General features: G+C 36.8%; 1 protein-coding gene across 3 annotated transcripts in view; it reads right to left on the bottom strand.

Moving 5' to 3' along the window:
- The window catches only part of SRPK2 (SRSF protein kinase 2), a 192,335-nt gene that overhangs the window by 153,177 nt on the left and 19,249 nt on the right, over positions 1–19,909 (bottom strand). Inside the window, exon 1 of one of the 3 annotated variants that reach the window (XM_023537995.1) lies at positions 8,996–9,030. The exons of the other annotated variants lie outside the window; for them this stretch is intronic. Within the exon in view, the coding sequence (XP_023393763.1) occupies positions 8,996–9,015 (20 nt within the window). The 5' untranslated portion in view covers positions 9,016–9,030. Of the gene's footprint in view, positions 1–8,995; positions 9,031–19,909 lie in introns of those variants that run through there. 3 annotated transcript variants of the gene reach the window in all.

Here is a 19,909-nt window from a genome sequence, read left to right as displayed (position 1 = left end):
AATTAAGTAAGACAGACCATGTTGATTAAGTATATGGGCTCTGGCTGACTGCCTGGACTTGAATGACAGCTCCTGAAATTCTCTAACTATCACCTCCAAAAACAATATAAGAATACCTACTACCTCATACGACTGTCGCGAGGATGGCGCAAGATAATATATGCAAAAGTGCTTTGCAACATGTTTTGCAAAGTGGAAGACCTTGATAAATATTAGCTAATAGCCATACTACTATAATTGTAGGCTTATCACTCGAATATGTCCGAATATTTCTCAAAGTTAGAAATTTGGAGTTAGAGCTTTTGTTGCTCCAGCTGAAGGTCTTAAGTTTATGATACTGTTTTCATAGAAAATTCTTCAAAAAAGGGGGAAATAATAAAATATATACTAGAAACAAAGCCTGTCCTCCTTTTGCCAACAACCAAACGTGAAACAGACTGAGATAGCACCTGAGCATCTGCTCTCCCTTCTCCTATGTCACCTCCCAAACGCTTAACAGGACTATGTTCTCGGAGAGCTCTAGAAAACCAATGCTGGCTGTTTATATGCATAAAAATGTTCATACAGTTTATATGGAAAGTACTGTATACTAGAATTTCTGTTTAGGACAACCAACAGGGGCAGGGGGCTACCTTAAGGAACGGTGGACATAAATTGATTTTCATTTAATTGTATGGACTTGACCACCTAAAAAGCTATAATGCAAAGTTCTTATTGGGATTTAAAGACAAATAGTATTCTGTTTTTGAAGCTTTCTACTTAATAACCACACATAAGGTAATATAAATTTCACTCTGAATTCTTATTTGTGAATCTCTCCATTAATAAAAACAGTAATAGCAACAAGAGAAGCAATGTGCATTAAGTACTTACTAAACACTGGACACTATTGTAAGCATTACATATAACAGTTATTTACCCTATGCAATAATCCTTTGAGGTACATACTTTCAGGATTCCTAGGTACAGCTGAGGAAACTGAAGCACAGAGAGGGGAAGTGGTGAATTCAATAACTGAAACCCAGACAATATCTCTTGCTTTTAACCACTGCGCCGGTCTCAGCTTAGTGGCTGCAGTATAACCACTTCCTATTAGCAGGACCACTTCTTCTGTGGTACCTAAAGCACTTGACACCTATATCTTGAACATATCACAGGACAAAAAGGGGGTAATCATGAGTTTCTGCTTATTAATTAAAAGATTCCTTTCCCACAGAGAACCATGACAGTTATCTAACCCTTTCCTTCACTCGATCTGCACAGTGGCTTAAGAGAATACTGTGAGCCACAGTATAGTATTCCTAGTAGTTATTCATTTTTTTCTGAAAAGGAGTTTTATAATTAACCTAAGTGCTTAGATGACTTATAATAGCATTGAAAATGAACAGGTAAAATGTCTCCCTCCTAATCCCTCATTCTAACTGGAGCCATCACCATTTCTGTCCCTGGTTCTCACACTTCTCTAATCCTCAACCTGCACTCCTGCAGAGTCAAGTTTTGAAAACAAAAAACTGATCCTATTATTGCCCTGCTGAAAGCCCTTTGCTTTTGGGGCTTGTGATCTGTCCCCATGAAAATATAATGGTAAATATGGACCATGGCCCAAAAATGTGCCCACAAATTTTGTATACAGTCAAACAAAGATCACCATTTAATGCCTTAAAATTCTAAACATAAGTATAGAAATTACTTTTTAATTTCATAAAGGAATTAAAGATTTCTCTAAGTGGTCCATAAGTATTTGCTAATGGTAAGAAAAGTTTATTTTAACAAAAAAAAAAACCATACGCCAACATATAGACTACATGTCAAAAATTTTAAAAAGGAATTTACAAACTTCAGAATGGTAAACTTTCCCATAACTAAATGCTTCATTTCATTTGAGCCTGTGTCACCGAGGCAGTCTCTGCGAACATCACTGGCATATGCATGTGTGAACTTTTAAGGCGCCATCCTCCATCAGCCTCACAGAAAAACAGAACTGCACAAACATGCCAGAAACCAAAACTCAAACTAACTGCCGCCTACCTTCTACCAAACAACAAACCAGAGACAGACAGATCTGGTAGTAGGGCATGCAGTAAGTGGAATCTAATCCCACGTGTCTCAAAGGAGCACAGCAGGTAACGGGAGTAGAGCAGGCCTCTTGTAAGAGGAGAAGGGTGGGACTACTGCAAACCATCGAAAAGGGGCACCGCCCCGGTCCAGAGAAGAGCCTTGGTGAAAGAATGCGGACGCAGGGCGGCCAGATAGCCTCATTTCTTTTCAGAATACAGGGACAGGGATTTTTATGTGAACTTTGCCAAGTTGCCAAGCATTGTGAGGCACATGAACACAACCGCAGGTGTGATCCAGCCCACACCCACCAGTTTGCACCTCATGATAGTATAGATCTTAATTATTCATTTGACAGACAGGTACTGGTGCCAAACCTGTGCCCACACTCTGCCAGGCATGGGGACAAACAATGAAGACGTCTCAGTCTGTGTCCTCATCCAGTGCAGGAAAAGCACAGACATCGTGCCACTACGGTCAGCACAATGACAGAGCCAGGTAGAGGCCAGGAAGGATGTCCAGTCAGCACAAAAAGAGTGTAAGAAGTCAGGTAAGTTTCCCCCTGGGGGGTTATCTGGGATGAGTCCTGGTAGGACTGAGCCAAACAGAAAGGAAAGGGCAAGAGGACAGGCTGCAGCTGGGAGAACAATAATGCAAACTGTGAGGCCAGCGAGATGAGGCTGGAAGGTGCCCTGCTGGGTCCAAGACTAGGACAGGATAAAGAAGATAGTAGAGAGGGGGAGAGAGGAGAAGAGGGAGGGGAAGGGAGTGCAGGAGAGAGGAGAGGAGAGGAGAGGACCAACTGAAATTCAGGGAAGAAGAATGGGCTGAACACAAATGCAGGTAGCAGATACAACCATGAGAATGGATTATATATCAGTGTGGAGAAGGCAGCAAGCTCAACAAATGCATTCATAACATTAATAATATTGTAGTAAAGTATTCTCCTTACTAATATGTTAAAAGTAAAAAAATGGAAAGTCATAAACCAAAAAAAAAATTGTATTAATCAATATCCTACACTAATTGCTACACACTTCCTTTCCATCTAGAAATACCCAATGACATTCTTCTCCACAATCTTCATTCTATTTATTTTTCCCTTGATCCTAACTTTTCTCTGCTTGGAATTCTCCATTTTGGCACACCTATCATAAGCCGCCTCAAGCATTATGTGAAATGAAATGGAGCATAAAAAACTGTTTTTTTCTCAGTTTAAAAAGCCAAACCCATCTTTCTACAAAATACACAATTTCTGTGTCAACTGTTTCAGCCTTTCACACAGCACAGGCCAGAAAATGAGATGCCCTCTATTCTTTTCAACCAGAAAACCCACACTCTAGGAGGGCCTTGGCTCTGCACAGGGTATGACCTTTCTTAACTGCTTTAGTTAACTAAATGCTCCAATAAAAGTAAAGAGCTATTCTGTGCATCAAAGGACATTATCGAGAAAGTGAAAAGAATCTACAGAATGGGAAAAGTATCTGCAAATCATTTATCTGATGTGGGTCTACTATCCAAAATATATAAAGAACTCTTACAACGCAACAAAAAGACAAACAACCCAGTTTAAAAGATGACCAAGGGACATGAAAAGACATTTCTCCAAAGCTATAAAAATATCCAACAACCACATGAAAAGATGTTTAACATTACTAGTCATTAGGAGAATGCAAATAAAAACCACAAAATACTCCTTCACACTCATTAGGTTGGCTATCATCAAAATTATAAAAAATACACATAAAAGATGTAGAAAACTGGAACCTTTATACATTGCTGATGGAAATGTAAAATGGTTTAGTCACTATGAAAAACAATTTGGCAATTCCCCAAAAAAGCAAAAACAGAATTGCTCCCACAACCCAGAAATTCCACTCCTAGGTAGATACCCAAAAGAACTGAAAACAGGTACTCAGACAAGTCCTTGTACATGACTGTTCACAGCAACACCACTTGCAATAGCCAAAAAGTGGAAAGAACCCAAATGTGCATTGCTGGATGTACAAACAAACTGTGGTATATATGTGCAATGGATTATTATTTAGCCACAAAAAGGAATGAAGTCTGACACTTGCTACAACATGGAACCTTGAGGACATATGCTAAGTGAAATAAGCCAGTCACAAAAAGACAAACACCGTATGATCTACCTATGTCAGGTACTTGGAGTAATCAAATTCATAGAGACAGGAAGCGGAATGGTGGTTCCCAGGGTCTGGTTTTTAGTATGTCACATAGTTGTGACATACTAAAAACCGGTAAAATATATACATTTAATGGGTGGATTTTATGGTAAATTATATTTTGAATTTCAAAAATTTTAAGTAAGAAGCTGCTGTTTTGGAGCTATAGTACCATATAACAAAATAACAAAACCAAAACTCTACTGATCAAACGATATTTTCCCACGTTTCCCAACTTGTAAGTTATCTGCAGGTAGCAGTTTTCTGGTGTAAGGTACAATTTCTTTACTTCTCTTCTCCTTTCACTAGAGGAAGCCGCGCCAGGCAGGTGGGTGTATGAGAAGTTGTGGCACTCCCTGACTGAAGACCCCCACCCACACGTGTCCTTCCCGGGCCCTTGACCCCACCCCTCACTGACCACTCGGGGGCTCTACTCCATCTCTTCTACTGCCACAAGTTCCCCTCACTGCTGCTACTCATCTCTCCTGTCACTTTTCCTTTTCTATTCGGCTGGTTACTCCTACGTCTCGGCCAGTGCTCAGGACAGACAAACTTGTGCCCTAACCACAGTACAGCCTTATGCTCAGGAGTTGCTTTTTAACTGGCAAAGTTTTATGAACTCTAATGCTAGAAGAAGGGGTTATAAAAAGAAAAGGGAAAAAATGCACTGAAGACAAGGGAGGGAAGGAAGAAGAAATTGTTTCAAGTTACAACAATAACAGAATCAAATGCCCAAAGATTAGGGGACACTCTGTTCAGTCAGCCACACCAGAGGAAGAGGACTCTCTGTGACTAAGGACTATAAAAGGCCAGCTAAAGGGTGGTGAGAGTCAAGAGGTTCAAAGAAGCAACCAGAAACCGAAAAAAGGGGGGAAATTTAAAAAGGCACAAGGTCAGAACAAATCTCCCCTGAGCCCACACCTGGCATCTGGTTACAATGACAGGGCAGCAGAGACAGAATATCACCCAAGACAAGCAGGAAGCATGAAGAAAACGTGAAGTAGTAGAGAAGCACACTGTATTTTGGAGAGCTTCAATCACTGACAACATAATATTCTGACTTCCAGGTAGTATTATCTGTGTTGTGCTGGACAAGCCAAAGTTTTGCTGCACCTACTATCACTGTGATTCCTCAAAGCCCCTTATATTTACAGTTTGCAAAGTTCGTCTAAGTTGAGCCTCACAATTATTCAATTTACAAATGGAAGGTCTTCTGACTTTGCTAATCTCTTCACTGGGTAACACTGTGTCCTCCTCTGCCTGTCAGGGGAAATATACATGGTAGGCCCACATACTTTAAACAAACAGAAAGATTAGAGCTGAAGGCAAGAGAAGCAAATGAGAAATGAACGTGCAAATATAAACAAAGAGATTATTCTCTAAAAAATATATAATATCTGCTATATGCAATGCAAAAGAATACGTATAGTATATACATGCAAGTTAAATAGAACAATAATAAAGTAAACAACAGTGTGCCACCCCCAACATAAGAACTAAAACACTATTAATACTGTAAAAGGTATCCGTCCGATTATCCTTGCGAAGACGATGAGAATGAGAGTAGTAACTACAGGGTAAGGCAGGAAGGAAACGAAGATTCTTGGGTTTTATTTTCCTTTTAAATGGGGAAGACAAGAACAGGAAAAAAGCCAATGAAAGATTAAAGCTGTGAACTTCAAAATCCACTTTGGCAAGGTTAAAATAATTTTATTAAAATATCGAGCCCTTGTGCACTCATTCAGGTCCTGCCCAAGATGCTGATGATTATCTTGCTATGTCTCTCCAACCTCGGAGAGCTAAATCCTTGTTAGCAGTAGCACGGGCCCAGTTTCATACCATGAATTATGGTATGGATTTTTTAAAACTCATTAAGTGATGCTTCCACCAAATAATAAAAGAGGTATTTTTGTTTCCCCAAAGAAGGTGACACTGGGTCCTCTCTTCATGCCTGGTAAATTCTAACAGCCATCGCCTCAGTGAGGAAAGCCAGAAAAGTTTCTTCTTCAAAGTCCACAAACCCCTGAGACTGAAATTTGAGAACGTTTTGCTTCACAGCCAAGAGATTTCTTCCCTGCAGGTTTCACTGCAGCATAGGTTGCCATTTTAACCATAGCATTATTTTTATCACATGTAATTAGAGGAACTGGAAGTGCAGTCTCCCAAATCTTATAAACTTAATACCATCTTAAAGCATTAAACAGACATTTCTGAGCTCCATTTTCAACAACTCTTTCAAAAGATGGTTCCTTCTCTACCCACATACTCAGGTAACTCAGCCCAACTTGATGCCTCCACGGTCAGTTTTGGTCTCTTAAAGGCAGATTTTTATCTTACAGCTTCTGGGTGCAAACTATTCCATTCACTGATGCCTAAACTCGTACATACACTAGTATTATCATATCACCTTGTTTTATTTTCTACAGAGCATTTACCTAAAATCATTTATTCGTGGTCACTACTGTATCCCTAGCACAATCAAATATTTGTTGTACTGATCAATAACAAACTGACAAAACTCCCCAGAAATCTTCAGTGAGCCTCTCTCTCTTCTAGGAATCCCAGAATACAAGGCTCACTTCCACAGTATGTATGTGCAAGAGCTGAGGTCCGACAGGTGTACTCAGCCCTGTCACTTATCATTAGCAGTGCTGAAGAAGCTACTGCTGGCCAGTGATGGAACAATTTATGCATCAGTAAGTATAATACACAAACGTGTCTAAACCTCTAAGTTATGTTTTAAGTCAAATTTTGGAAGAAACTAAGTCAACTAGTTTGAATCCACTAAATAAAAGCAAATAATTGAAAATTTATACTGACTTTTCTATACAAATTGCACCTGAAGTAACCAAACAGTTGATACAAGGAAGCTTCTCTACAAAATATTCAGGAAATGAATATTTTAAAAAATGACAGAATAACAATTTCAACATTTCAGAACACCTGACAAATTAATGGATATAAGTAACGGTCATTAGTGGCTGATAATATCACAAAAGAATAGATAATCAGACATCATATATATTGAAAGGTTAAAAAGTTAAAACTTCTTTCTGCCAAATATTAATAATCTTTTAAAGCTGAGTAAAAAATGGCAACATACATTGACAGGAATTGTGGGTGTGGGAGGAGGTATAGAGTGGATGGAGAGTTACACAGACATGTGTTTCTTGAATTGTTTTTTAAAAAGAAAAAAAAAATCCAAATAGAAAAACAGGCGAAGGAACTAGAAATTTATAAATGAAAAAATAGAAGCAGCTAATAAATAAATATAAAGAAAGTTTATTTAAATTAAAATAATGACTTATCTGTTTTAACCACATTGTCTAGAAGTCACAAGAGTTTAATAATATAACTTGAAAAAGTATTAAACTAACAAAACTTTCCAAAGATCAATTTAAAACTGTTTGAAAATATATTTTTAAAACACCTGTTGATTCAATAATTTGACATTTAGAAGTTCATGGTCTAGAAATTTTATGCTCATTAAATGTTTATTACAGCATTAATATAACAGCAAAAAAAAAAAGAAAAAACTGCAAACAATAAATGTCCGGCAGTGGGAAACATCAAATAAACTGTTCAAATTTAGTAAAATTTCATTAAATAATCATTCTCACAAAGAATATTTAGGAAAAAAGTAATACACTTTGGAATGTATTAACCTTAAAAAAAGACTCAACAAAAAGTATGGTGGGTATATCAATTTTCTAATAAGGAAGATTTATAAAAGAAACTAGAAAGATCAATACCAAAATATTATCAATCTCTAATTAGTTAAGTATTTTTCCCTTTTATACTCCATTGTAAATTCAAATTTTCTTGCATTGAACATGTACTATTTTCACATCTGGAAAAGTAACACACCACACATGCCACGAGTTAAACTGACTTAAAGGATTTTAATAACACTAACTCTACTAAAAAAACCCTGGGCAACTGATTTAAGTTCTCTGGGCCCTTTTCTTCAAAGATAAAATTCAGAAGCTGAACTAGATGACTGGTTTTCAAACTGTGAAATTATGCATGTAAAGTGCTTTAGCACCTGGGCCAAATGAACACTTAAACCATGTTTACACTGTTTGTTACTATTACCCAAGGGCTCACAGCAGTGGCAAACGGAGTCTACCAAGCAAACAGGAGAATTCCAGACCCACCACTCCCACTTCAGCCATGAGAAAGCCTTTAAATATTAGACTCCTGGATATAATTGCAATTAAAGAAAAAGTTCTGCTGTTTAAAAGTTCTAAAACCACTTGACTAGATGATCCTTTAAGTCCCTTGCAGTATTATGTCATTGTAAATATTATACATCTGTATTTTCATTCCTTTGGCAAGTTTAGAAATATTCTCAGTGAACACAAATAATAAAAATCTGGGTTAACTGTATTTGGCATAATTCTAGTACACTGCATAATAAATTGTTAATTCTGTGATTCTATGATCATGTTCCTCCTGAGCCGTGTTCAAATTACAGATATGAGTCACTAAAAATTTTCTGAAATTACTGAGTTGGTATCCTGAAACTCCCAGTCTGTTTACACAAAGCAAAACAGGGTACTAAATAAAAAGACATATTTTAGGTAATCTTTAAAATGTTCCTTTGAACTTGAAGGTAAGGAGTTCTTTTAAGCAGTGGGGAAACATCTCTCAAATTACTGTTCAGAAACGACTGGAAAGTAGCGTTAACATCTGTAGTCTACTACTCAACCGAGACATTCTCAAGGACTAGGTAAAGCACAATATTTACTCACCTGTACGACTTACTCTCCATGGTAACTGCTTCAACAGCAAACTAGTACAAATAATTCCAAAAACCAAAGAGCCCACCAGATAACCACTGTTCCTGACTTTTAGCTTTGGCAATATTTTACTCCTTGACCTTACTCCAATTTTATGAATGAGATCAAGATCAAAAAAAAAAAAGTTGTGGTTCATTTCTCCATCTGGAAGGACACTGGTATTAAGGGAAAATATAACTACCATGACTTCCAGTGCTTTGACAAAACCTCAGACGTGTGGCCTTCTGGTCATGTGTCTGCGATTTCATATTGTTGGAGCAGTCATTGTATCCCTGGGGGTTGCATCTTTTAAGTTTGCTCTGGCTGAACCAACAAAGAAGGCATACCCAGATTTCTACAGAAACTATGATACCATGAAAGATTTTGAGGAGATGAAGAAGGCTGGTATCTTTCACAGTTCAAAGTGATTTCGGAATGTAAAGAATTTAAATTGACTTCCATGAAAATTTATCACTGACCTGTGTTCCTGAACTATGAAGCATGCATATTTGGGCTAAGAAACAGTTTCTCTTGATAAATAAACAGATAACAAATACTGTGAAGGAAAAAAAATCAGTTGTTTCCATGAGCATCTTTCTAATCAAGAATCCGATTATTAATAGCTAAAGGTTAATGACAAGATAAGGAAGAAACTAATGAAAGGACACAGGCAATACTGAAATAAGTAACAGTTAACCTGAACTTTGATTAGACTCTTCCCATTTCAGGGAATAGGTAACAGTTAACCTGAACTTTGATTAGACTTTTCCCATTACATCCAACTGGAAGCAAGTGTGGCTAAGAGAAAAGCACATGGACTTTGATCTCACCCAGAATGTAGTTCAAGCCCACTGGCCATTATTTTACTAGTTCTATTACCTTAGGCGAGCTATTTAACCTCTCAGGATCTTTTAACCTTACTGCAAATAAAGGATAACAACTAACTAGTTCACAGGGCGGTCACCTGATGCTTAAATAAGAATGAATAATAAGAAAGTCATAAACATTTGTTCCCTCTCCTTCTCCATTAGATCTGAAAATTATACTCTGGTTTGATTTTCTCTCTCTCTTCCTCCCCTGGGCAGAAGTCGGGGATAGGGAGAATGATGCCATGGCAATTCAATAATGGGAATATCCACCCCTCCCAGCAACTATCAAAGTATGGTCCACAAATCTCATGAAATCCATGAGATCAAAACTACTTTCATATGATACTAAGATATTATTTGCTTTTTTCACTGTGTTGACATTTACACTAACAATGTAAAAGCAATGGTGGGTAAAGGTGCTGGTACTATGGCACCTTCAAGGTAGTGGCCCCAAACTGCACTAGCAATCATTATATTAACAAGGACTTAAGATAACGCCAGTTTCACTTAAGAGTGTTCTTGATGAAGCAGTAAAACATTAATTTTATTAAATATCAACCTCGTGGACATATTGTTTCTGATAAAATAGAAAGCCCTTCTGCACTCTGTGTGTGTGTGTGTGTGTGTGTGTGTGTGTGTGTGTGAGTGAAAAACACTTGTGCAGTTGTTTTAACTGTGAGTAGAACTAGTTCCTCTTTTCAGAGAACACCTTTCTTATTTGACTGCCAGACAAGCCATGGTTATTCCAACTTGGGTATCTGGCAGACAAGATTCTCAAAATGAATGAAATGAAGCTATTGCTTTAAAGAAAACCGCTGATGCAAGGACACAGGATGGATTAAAAAAAATTTTCACATATTTCAGCCAAAATGGCATATTGCAACAGACTAAAGGTAGAAGAATGTTAAGAATTTAGCTACTGTTAAGCCAGACATTAATGAGATTTACAAAAATACAAAACAATGCCATTCTAATTTTTTGTTTTAAAAAAAACTATTTTTTTCAATTAAAAACATACTATTTATGTTAACATGAAATGAATGGGTGTACTATCGTTCTCTTAAATGAATTGACATTTTTTAAGTTTACTAATTCTAATACAGTAAGTATCAACAGATACTTACTATACCACATTAAAAAAAAGCTCTTCAGTCTTCTCAATTTTTTCTTGATTTTTTTATGAGTTAATTTGAGCTTAATTTGAACCATGCTGATGATATGCTGGGAAGCAAGCTCTCAAATGCTCCCTTCTCGATAATTTTTAAGTCTAAAAGAGATCTGAGAGCGAAATGTTTAAGAATCACTATCCTGTACCATTACCAAGTTCCTTAATTAAACCTATCCGAATACTCAGAAATGTCACTCACCACTTGAGCCTTTCATATGTTCCTTCTGTCATATCCTTAATAGCAAAGAACTTAAGCAACTTTACTTTTAGTTTACCCTTCAGTTGTCAATATGCCAGCTTAATTTTACTTAACTTTTTGAGACGTGCTCCCCCACCTCCTTTGAGAACACTGAGTAAAGCTCTAACCCTCTCGAAAACGGAACTCAGGCACTACAGAATGCATGCAATTCCTAGGTTCAAGGACAATATCCTTCAGTCTCTGCCACTAGGCCCCAGTATAAAATCCTGGCACTAAAGAGCAGGAAAGGATCAGTACTTTACACGTCCGGTTTTTAACTATATACTGTACTCCAAAGACAGACACAAATCGATAATTACGAGCCAATTTATAAAACATTAATTTACATGCATGAGTAAAATTCATGCTTAACAAATCCCAGGCAATATTTTCAAGTAAATAAAGGAGTCACATCGCAACTAAAATAAACACAAATCTCAAAGAGTAAAATAGCAAAATGTCATATATTAAAAACTGCTTAATTTACTCAATATTTCAAAACTGACTGGCAGACACAGTTAAGAAAAACAGGTATTCACAATCACCCTTTATATATCTCTAACCTCTGTAAAAATGTTATTAATGTAATATTTTTAAATTCTACACAGACTAATCAAAGACAATTTTTCATCACTGTAAATTTCTTTTTCAATATAGCAAAGACTTACAATAAAAAAACAGAATAACTACTAAACATTAGTCACTCAGAATATAGGGGTTTAAGTACAACGGCCTCCAGGTCTTCACGGTTTTATGAACATTTTTTAACATTAGCAATATTTTAAGGATTAAAATTACCTTCTCTCTTCTACATTCCTGAAAACTTATTTAAGAAATATATTAATGATTAATGAGCTTTAGTTCTTATTTACAACATAGACTCTTAAGTCTATTCCAGGAAGAGAGAAAAAATAGCATAAGCTTTTTAAATTTTTCCCAGTTATTTTTTCAAATAATTAAGGGGTATTTTTCTAGTAATCCAGTTCATCGAATCTTTAAATACTTATATTTTCCTTTGAGCTGCAGTATTATCTGTCGGCTAGATTTGCTGTATATTTAAGGCAAATTAATTTTCAAAATCAGGCTTTAAAACACACATACATTCTCTTTCTCTCACAAACACACAAACAGACACACACACATATCCCTAAACAAGGTACAAGAATAAATCTTGGAAGCTAAGATTCATATTTTGTTCAGAATCTCTCACCTTAAGTCATTTAATTACTCTAACACAAAAATTTAGGCAATTTTATCATTTGGAAAAGGAAAAAAAGAGAAATTATATAAGCAAAATGTTTATGTTCAACCAAAGCAAATTTATCAATATAATTTCTTTAATGTTTCTCATTTTAAAAAAATACATTAATAATTACCTTGAAAATAAATTACAGAATAAACTATAAGTTTTCAGAAAAGGCAACAGGTAGCCCACTTCCACAGTACTGAAATAACAACTGGCAAACAAAATAGCTCTTACAAAAGAACTCAAAGGACAAAATAAAGCCAGTACTAATTGAATCACTTAATTTAAAATGTATAAAGCTAATTTTGCATTCAAATCACAAATCCCTATTTACCACCGAAAGCCAAACTGTAATCCACAAATACCTTGTCATATACAGCTCCTCATTAGAAGTGAATTCTAGGTAAATCCATATACAAATAGACCAAAGTAAAAGTTTGCACACCAAGACCATTCAATGGAGAAAGAACAGTCTCTTCAATAAGTGGTGCTGGCGCAACTGGATATCCACATTCCAAAAACCTTAAGTTGGACTCACAGCTCACTCCTTATATAAAAATTAATTCAAAATGAATTGACAACCTAAATATAAGAGCTAAAACATAGGGGTAAAGATTCAGGACCTTGAATCTGGCAACAGGTTCTTAGATTATGCAAACAAAAAGCCTGTGCAACTGCAACAAAAGAAAAAACAAGTCAATTGGACTTCATCAAAATTAAAAAGTTTTCTGCACCAGAAGATATCATTAAGAAACTGAAAGACAACCTACAGAAGAGAAAATGTTAACAAATCATATATGTGTAAGGGTCTAGTATCGGGAAAATACTAACATAACAAAAGACAATCTAATTAAAAATTAAGCAACGAACTTAAATAGACATTTCTCCAAAGATATACAAATGACAAACAAGCAAATAAAAAGATGTTCAGCATCATTAATCATTGAGAAGGCAAATAAAAGCCACAATGAGTTATCACTTCACACCCACAAGGATAGCTATAATTAAAAAAAAAAAAGAAAAGAAAAATGAAACTAACAAATGTTAGCAAAAATGTGGAGAAACTCTCATACAATGCTGGAGGAAATATTAAATGGTATTGCCTGGGGAAGAGGGGATAGTTTGGTGGTTCCTCAAAAAGTTAAACATAGCATTACAATATGTCCGCAATTCCACTCCTAGGCATATCACCAAAAGAACTGAAAACAAAACAAACAAAACAAATGCACATTCGTAAAAGCTGAAAGGTGGAAACAACCCAAATACCAATGGATGAATGGATAAACAAATTGTGGCATATACATATAATGGGTTATTACTCAGCCATAGAAAGAAATGAGGTACTGATTCAAGCTACAACTGGATGAACCTCAGAAACATGCAAAGTGAAAGCAGCCTGACACAAAAGATCACATGTTATGTCATTCCACTATATAAAATACACAAAACAGGTAAATTCACTGAAACAAAATGCAGACTGGTAATAGCCAGGGGCTGGAAGGAGGGGCAGTGGGGAGTGACTGCTTAATGGATATAGGGGTTCTTTTGGTGGTGACAAAACACTTTGGAACTAGACAGAACTGGTGGCTGCACAACACTGTGAATGTATTCATTACCACTTTAAAGTGATGAATTTTGTTCTATGAATTTTTCTTTTCTTTTTGTGTTTGTTTGTTTGCACAGATGTCTCATTTGCTAGTCTACACAGCTCCACTTCAGCCAGGAAAGCTCTCTCCAGCTCAGTAGTCGCCTCTCAACACTCAGGTCTCCCTGGCTCAACGCCTAGATGCAGCTAAAAAGAAAACACTGGGTCAAAAATCACCTATGAAAAAGAATGCACATTCACATAAAGACTGAAATTTTATGCTGGGGGGGACCCTCTAGGACAAAGTATATACTAAAACTTCCATAACAAAATTCAAAAACAAATGAAGGAAAGTAAGGCCTTCTGTGAATGCAGGCAGTAACAAATATTGAAGTCTGCATTACCACCAACACTTAGAAAATATCAGACAGAAACGACTTCCTCCTGAAAGTTTCAAACTTTAAAACACAAAGCACAATTGCACAGAAATTTCTCCAAAACACCTACCCATATTTCATATTTGAGACATTGTAGACAGTGTATTACTTTTTCAAGGGCTGAGTCTTAATGCAAATAAAATGGTAACACTGGCACTGTTCAGAATGTTAACAATGAAGTCTTTCTTCTCAGTTACTTACAATGAAACTTACTCAGCACCCAATTGTACAAGATGCTACATATTAACATAGAACACAGAGGAACAGTGTTTCCTGCCTTTGGAGTGAATATTTAAAGGACAATGTGAAAATGATACATTAATTTTTCAAGAAGAGAAAACATATTATGTGTAATACTATATATCTACATCTTTAACACTAAAATAAAGATTTGAAGACACATCACTCACACCTTTCCCTTGGTGGAACCAAACTAAGCAGCTGAAAACTTCACCTAAGAAAGCTTTAATCAAGATAAGAAATGCCAACTCAAGTATACACAACAGAAACAAATTTTTGGAAGGATTCAAACTGCCTTTCTTTGAAAGTACTTTGACCAAACAATTCATAGATGAAAAATGAATCAATGTGCAGCATGAATAAGCAAGGCTGGTACACCCTTTAACTGGGGAGGAATGCTACTGATGTTTATCAGGTATGTCCAGTCAGATATCATGCCTGGAGTGTCCACATCTATTACCACTTAACACCCAGTAATCCTATTACTCCTATTATAAAGTCCATCATGTATACTGAAGTAGGTACATTAGGAAGTTAACTGAAGCTATTCGTTAGTAACAATCACTTACAGATGATTTCCTTCAAGCAAGACATATAAATCCTACTGAACCTTCCCCAAAAGGGCAGCTCACAACTTCAATACATATACTAATTTGATAATGAAGTAATCTATGTCCTCATCCAAATCAATGATAAAAACATTTAATAAAACAGGATCAAATATAAAGTATTTCATCTCACCAATCATGAGCTCTTTGGAAGTTAGTGATTAATTCATTAACATTTTTGGAGAATAGGTGTTAAAGTATCTAGGTATGCAATTACATTAACATTTCTCTAGCTCTTCAACAAAGTGTCACTAGAGACTACTTGTTAAAAGCAAGACCTGGTATGGCTAAAATAGCCTGTTGGTCCCACTACAAAGATTCTATACCATGCTGTCCATAAGAAGCAACTGAGAACCAGAAAGGTCAAAACAGTGGTTCACACACCTTCTCAAGGGATGAGCTAAGACTGGAAACCAGGTCCTTCTGACAAACACTTAAAAAAAAAAAAAAAAAAATGAATCCATGACATTATGTCATTATCTTTTCCTACTTTCTCAAACCTTAAAAAAAAAAAAAAAAGGAAAAAAGGCTAGCCTTGACTCTTCTCTTACCTTACATCCCATCAGTAAATCCACAGTCAGCTCAACCTTCAAAATATAAGTCCCCAATCTGACCATTCTCATGTCCTCCACTAAGACCACCTGCCCAAGCCAAAGCCACCCTCATAAGCCACACATACTAGACTGCTGATACTAGACTGCGGCAGCAACCTCCTGCCACTCTATAATCCATTCTCCATTCAGTAGCCAGAGTAGTCTTTTCTTTTCTTTTCTTTTTTCAGTTCTGAAACCACAAAATTGCAGAAAAGTACAGTGTAAAGAATTTTTTCACCAAACAACCTGAGAGTTTGTTGCCAACCTGTTGCAACATTATCCTCGAATGCTAAAAACAAGGATGGTCTAAATAACTACAAAAAAATCACCAAGATGAGAAAATTAAGATCAACAGATTACTATGACTGAATCCTCCTCACGCTCCACTCCAGGCCACCTCTCATATATGGTGGGGACAGTCTACGCTCTGACTCTCCATGCAGTATGCTGTCCTTCTGGACACTCTCTTCACCCTGATCAAGCTCTAGCATCCCACACCAAGCCATCGGTCAGAAAGATCCTGCATTCACCCTACTTGGGCTCTGACTCCTATGACAGCTGCCGTGCCCTCTCAACACACTCTGTCCCAGGCCACCCTCATCCTAACTGGGCCCACACATGCTGCTCTGGGCCATGATAGCTCCGCACATCCCCTCCTCACACTGTGAGTGCCTACTCTGCTCTGTCCCACCTAATGAATTTAGGACAAATCTGTTCAGAAAGAATGAGAAAGAGTGATCACTTACTTTTATTTATTTTTTCTAACAGTGATCACTTTTAAATGAACATAGATTATTTTACTCCTTCAATCAAAATCCTCCAACAGCTTTTCAATCTTTCTCAGAATAAAATCCAAACTATTTTCCATGGTCCAGTAGGCCCTATAAATCTGTGCCCTATTTCTCTACATCACTTGATCCAATCTATGCTTGCTGGCCTTTAGTCTGGTGTTCAAACTAAACTCTTCCTCACTTCTGGGTCTTTACATTGTGTTCCATCTCTTTCAAAGTTCTCCCATCTTCCCAAATCCACAAGGTGAGAAACATTATTTCCTTAGAGGCTTTCCCGTAGTCCGGTTCCCACCCATCATCCTCACACCCCTACCTATCTACTTGCCTTTATTTTTTTTATAGCACTTACGAGTACCTGGTATCATAATATGTATTTATTTATAACCTACAATGACAGAACAATTTCTTGCGTATTACTGAATCCTCATACCTAGAACAGTTCCTTCACAAAGTAGGTACTGAATGTCTGCATGATGGCTGAATTGTTCAAGAACCAATCTTGGTGACAAAACCAATTAATCATAACGCCATCTTGCATCAATATGATAGATGTAAAGATGTACGAAATGGCTGTGTAATTTTAAGATATTAATGTTGACACTTTACACGGTGCTTTAAAGCAGCCATCCCCAACCTTTTTGGTACCAGGAACCAGTGCTCCTATGAGAATCTAATGCCTGATGATCTGAGGTGGAGCTGAGGCGGTGATGCTAGCGCTGGGGAGCAGCTGCAAATACAGATAAAGGTTCACTCATTCGCCCACCACTCATCTCTTGCTGTGCAGTCTGCTTCCAGGAGTCCGTAGCCCAGGTTTTGGGGACCCCGGCTTTAAAGTATACTATTACTTGCAATAACCCTGAGCAGTATCTATGTTAAGTTTATCCTCTCTTACAGACACACAAGGCTCAGAAAATTGCAATGATTTTCTCAACATTACACAGCCAGTAATAGACGAGATCATGACTGGAACTTGGGCCTTCTATGTGCTATTAATTATACCATGCAAGGCCCTCTGCATGTGCACCACTAGTCAATTGCCCTCATAATCCCCAATATCCTTTCCTTTCAACTTCCAGAATCAATGGAATGTTTCAAAAGAACTGCTAGAAGTGCAGAAACACTGTAATTTTCAACCCTACCTACAAATTTATGTCTTACTGAAAGCATAATTCATGTACTGACTACAAGTCTATTACACGACAGCTCTGTTTATATAAAGAGTTCAGGCACAAGACCCTTGATAATAGGAATTTTAACAGCACATTCCAGGAGTCAGCAACTACAGCCCACCATCTGTTTCTGTTATAACATGTGAGCCAAAAATGTTTACATTTTTAAATGGTTGGAGGTAAAAAAAAAATAATAATAATCAAAATAATAATATTTCACGACATCTGAAAATTTTAAGTATTCAAAGTTTGGTGTCCTTAAATATAGTCTGACGGACACATCATCACTCATTCATTTATGTATTATCTATGGCTTTTTCCATGACAGTGGCAAGGTTATAAGTGGTTTTGACAGAGATTATGTGGCCTGAAGAGCCAAATATATTTACTATCTGGCCCTTTACAGGAAGTTTGTCAACCAATGCCAGTTTCCTGATTTTGCACCTCTCCCCAACATCTTGACCTCCAAGAAACAATGCCTTACCTTCACCCTGTCCAGTAAGGTTTTCCCATAGCACCCAATTCTTCTCCCATTACTTTGTATCCTTTTGAGATATATAATTGTCTGTTACACATCTGACTCCCCAAATAGATTATAAGATAATGGAGAGTGAGGCCCACATCAGCATGTTCATTATCATATCCCCAGTGTCTAGCAATGCCCGTTTATACTAGGTGCCCAATACTTACTGAATGGATGACAGGATAGGAGATGCGAAATTTGGATGAGCTAATCGAAACCAATCTTAAACTTAAGAGTTTCTTATAGAAGATATGAACAATACAGATTATCAGACTTCCAAAGGAGTCATACAAATGACTCCATCCCTTGGTGCATTCCAGTAATAAACCCCAACATCACACAAAAGGACAGGAGATTAGGGGGCGGAGGGCTTTAAACCAATCTGCAGCCCAGTAGTAATGGGTATTAACAACAACAAAAAGCAGGAACAACTTAGGGTCCCAGGCTCAGATGTGAGTCTATACCAATGATCTACAGGATGGGATGCCCCTGTCATTCATCTAATTTATTCACTCACTTTACAAGGAACCTCTTTTTAAAATACAAATAGATCAGAAAAGCTAAAGAAAATAAAATCTTATGCATTTATGTGGACTAACTAGATAAAGCACTTTTAATAGTGAGACAGAGAGGGAAAAAAAAGTAGGCATTTTAAGTGACACCCTCAAGGACTGAAGCAGACTTAGATAAGGTTCTGAACCAAGGAACTTAGGGAAAATTAAACACTGGGAGGTGGGAGGAGCGAAGGGGGAAGTGGAAGGAAGGAGAGGGTAAGATGAAAAGAGAAGGCACACCCACTAACAATATATGGTACTGGCCATAAAACAAATATAATAAATTTAAGAAGACTGAAATCATAATAAGTGTTTTCTCTGACCATAATGGTATGAAACTAGAAATCGATTACAAGAAAAAAAAACAAAAAATATGCGAACACATGGAGGCTAAATAGCATGCTACTAAACAATGAATGGGTTAACAGTGAGATCAAAGAAGAAATCAAAAGATACATAGAGACGAAAATGAAAACACAAAGACTCAAAATCAATGAGACATAGTGAAAGCTGTCCTAAGAGGGAAATTTACAGCAATACAGACCTACCTCAAGAAACAAGAAAAATCTCAAATAAACTATCTGACCCTATAATTAAAAGAACTAGAAAATGAACAGCAAACAAAGCCCAAAGTAAGTAGAAGGAAGAAAATAATAAAGATCAGAGCAGAAATAAATGAAATAGAGTCTAGAAAAATACAAAAGATCAATAAAACCAAGAGCTGGCTCTTTGAAAGGATAAACAAAACTGATAAACCCTTAATCAGGCTCATCAAATAATTAAAATCAGAAATGAAAGAGAAGTAACTACGGACTCCACAGAAATACAAAGGATATAAGAAAATTCTATGAAGAACTATATGTCAA

Source organism: Pteropus vampyrus, unplaced genomic scaffold, assembly GCF_000151845.1.
Source record: "Pteropus vampyrus isolate Shadow unplaced genomic scaffold, Pvam_2.0 Scaffold208, whole genome shotgun sequence".
In the NCBI taxonomy this organism is placed as follows: Eukaryota; Metazoa; Chordata; class Mammalia; order Chiroptera; family Pteropodidae; genus Pteropus; species Pteropus vampyrus.
Note: the sequence above shows the minus strand (reverse complement) of the source record. Positions and strands in the feature narration are given on the sequence as shown.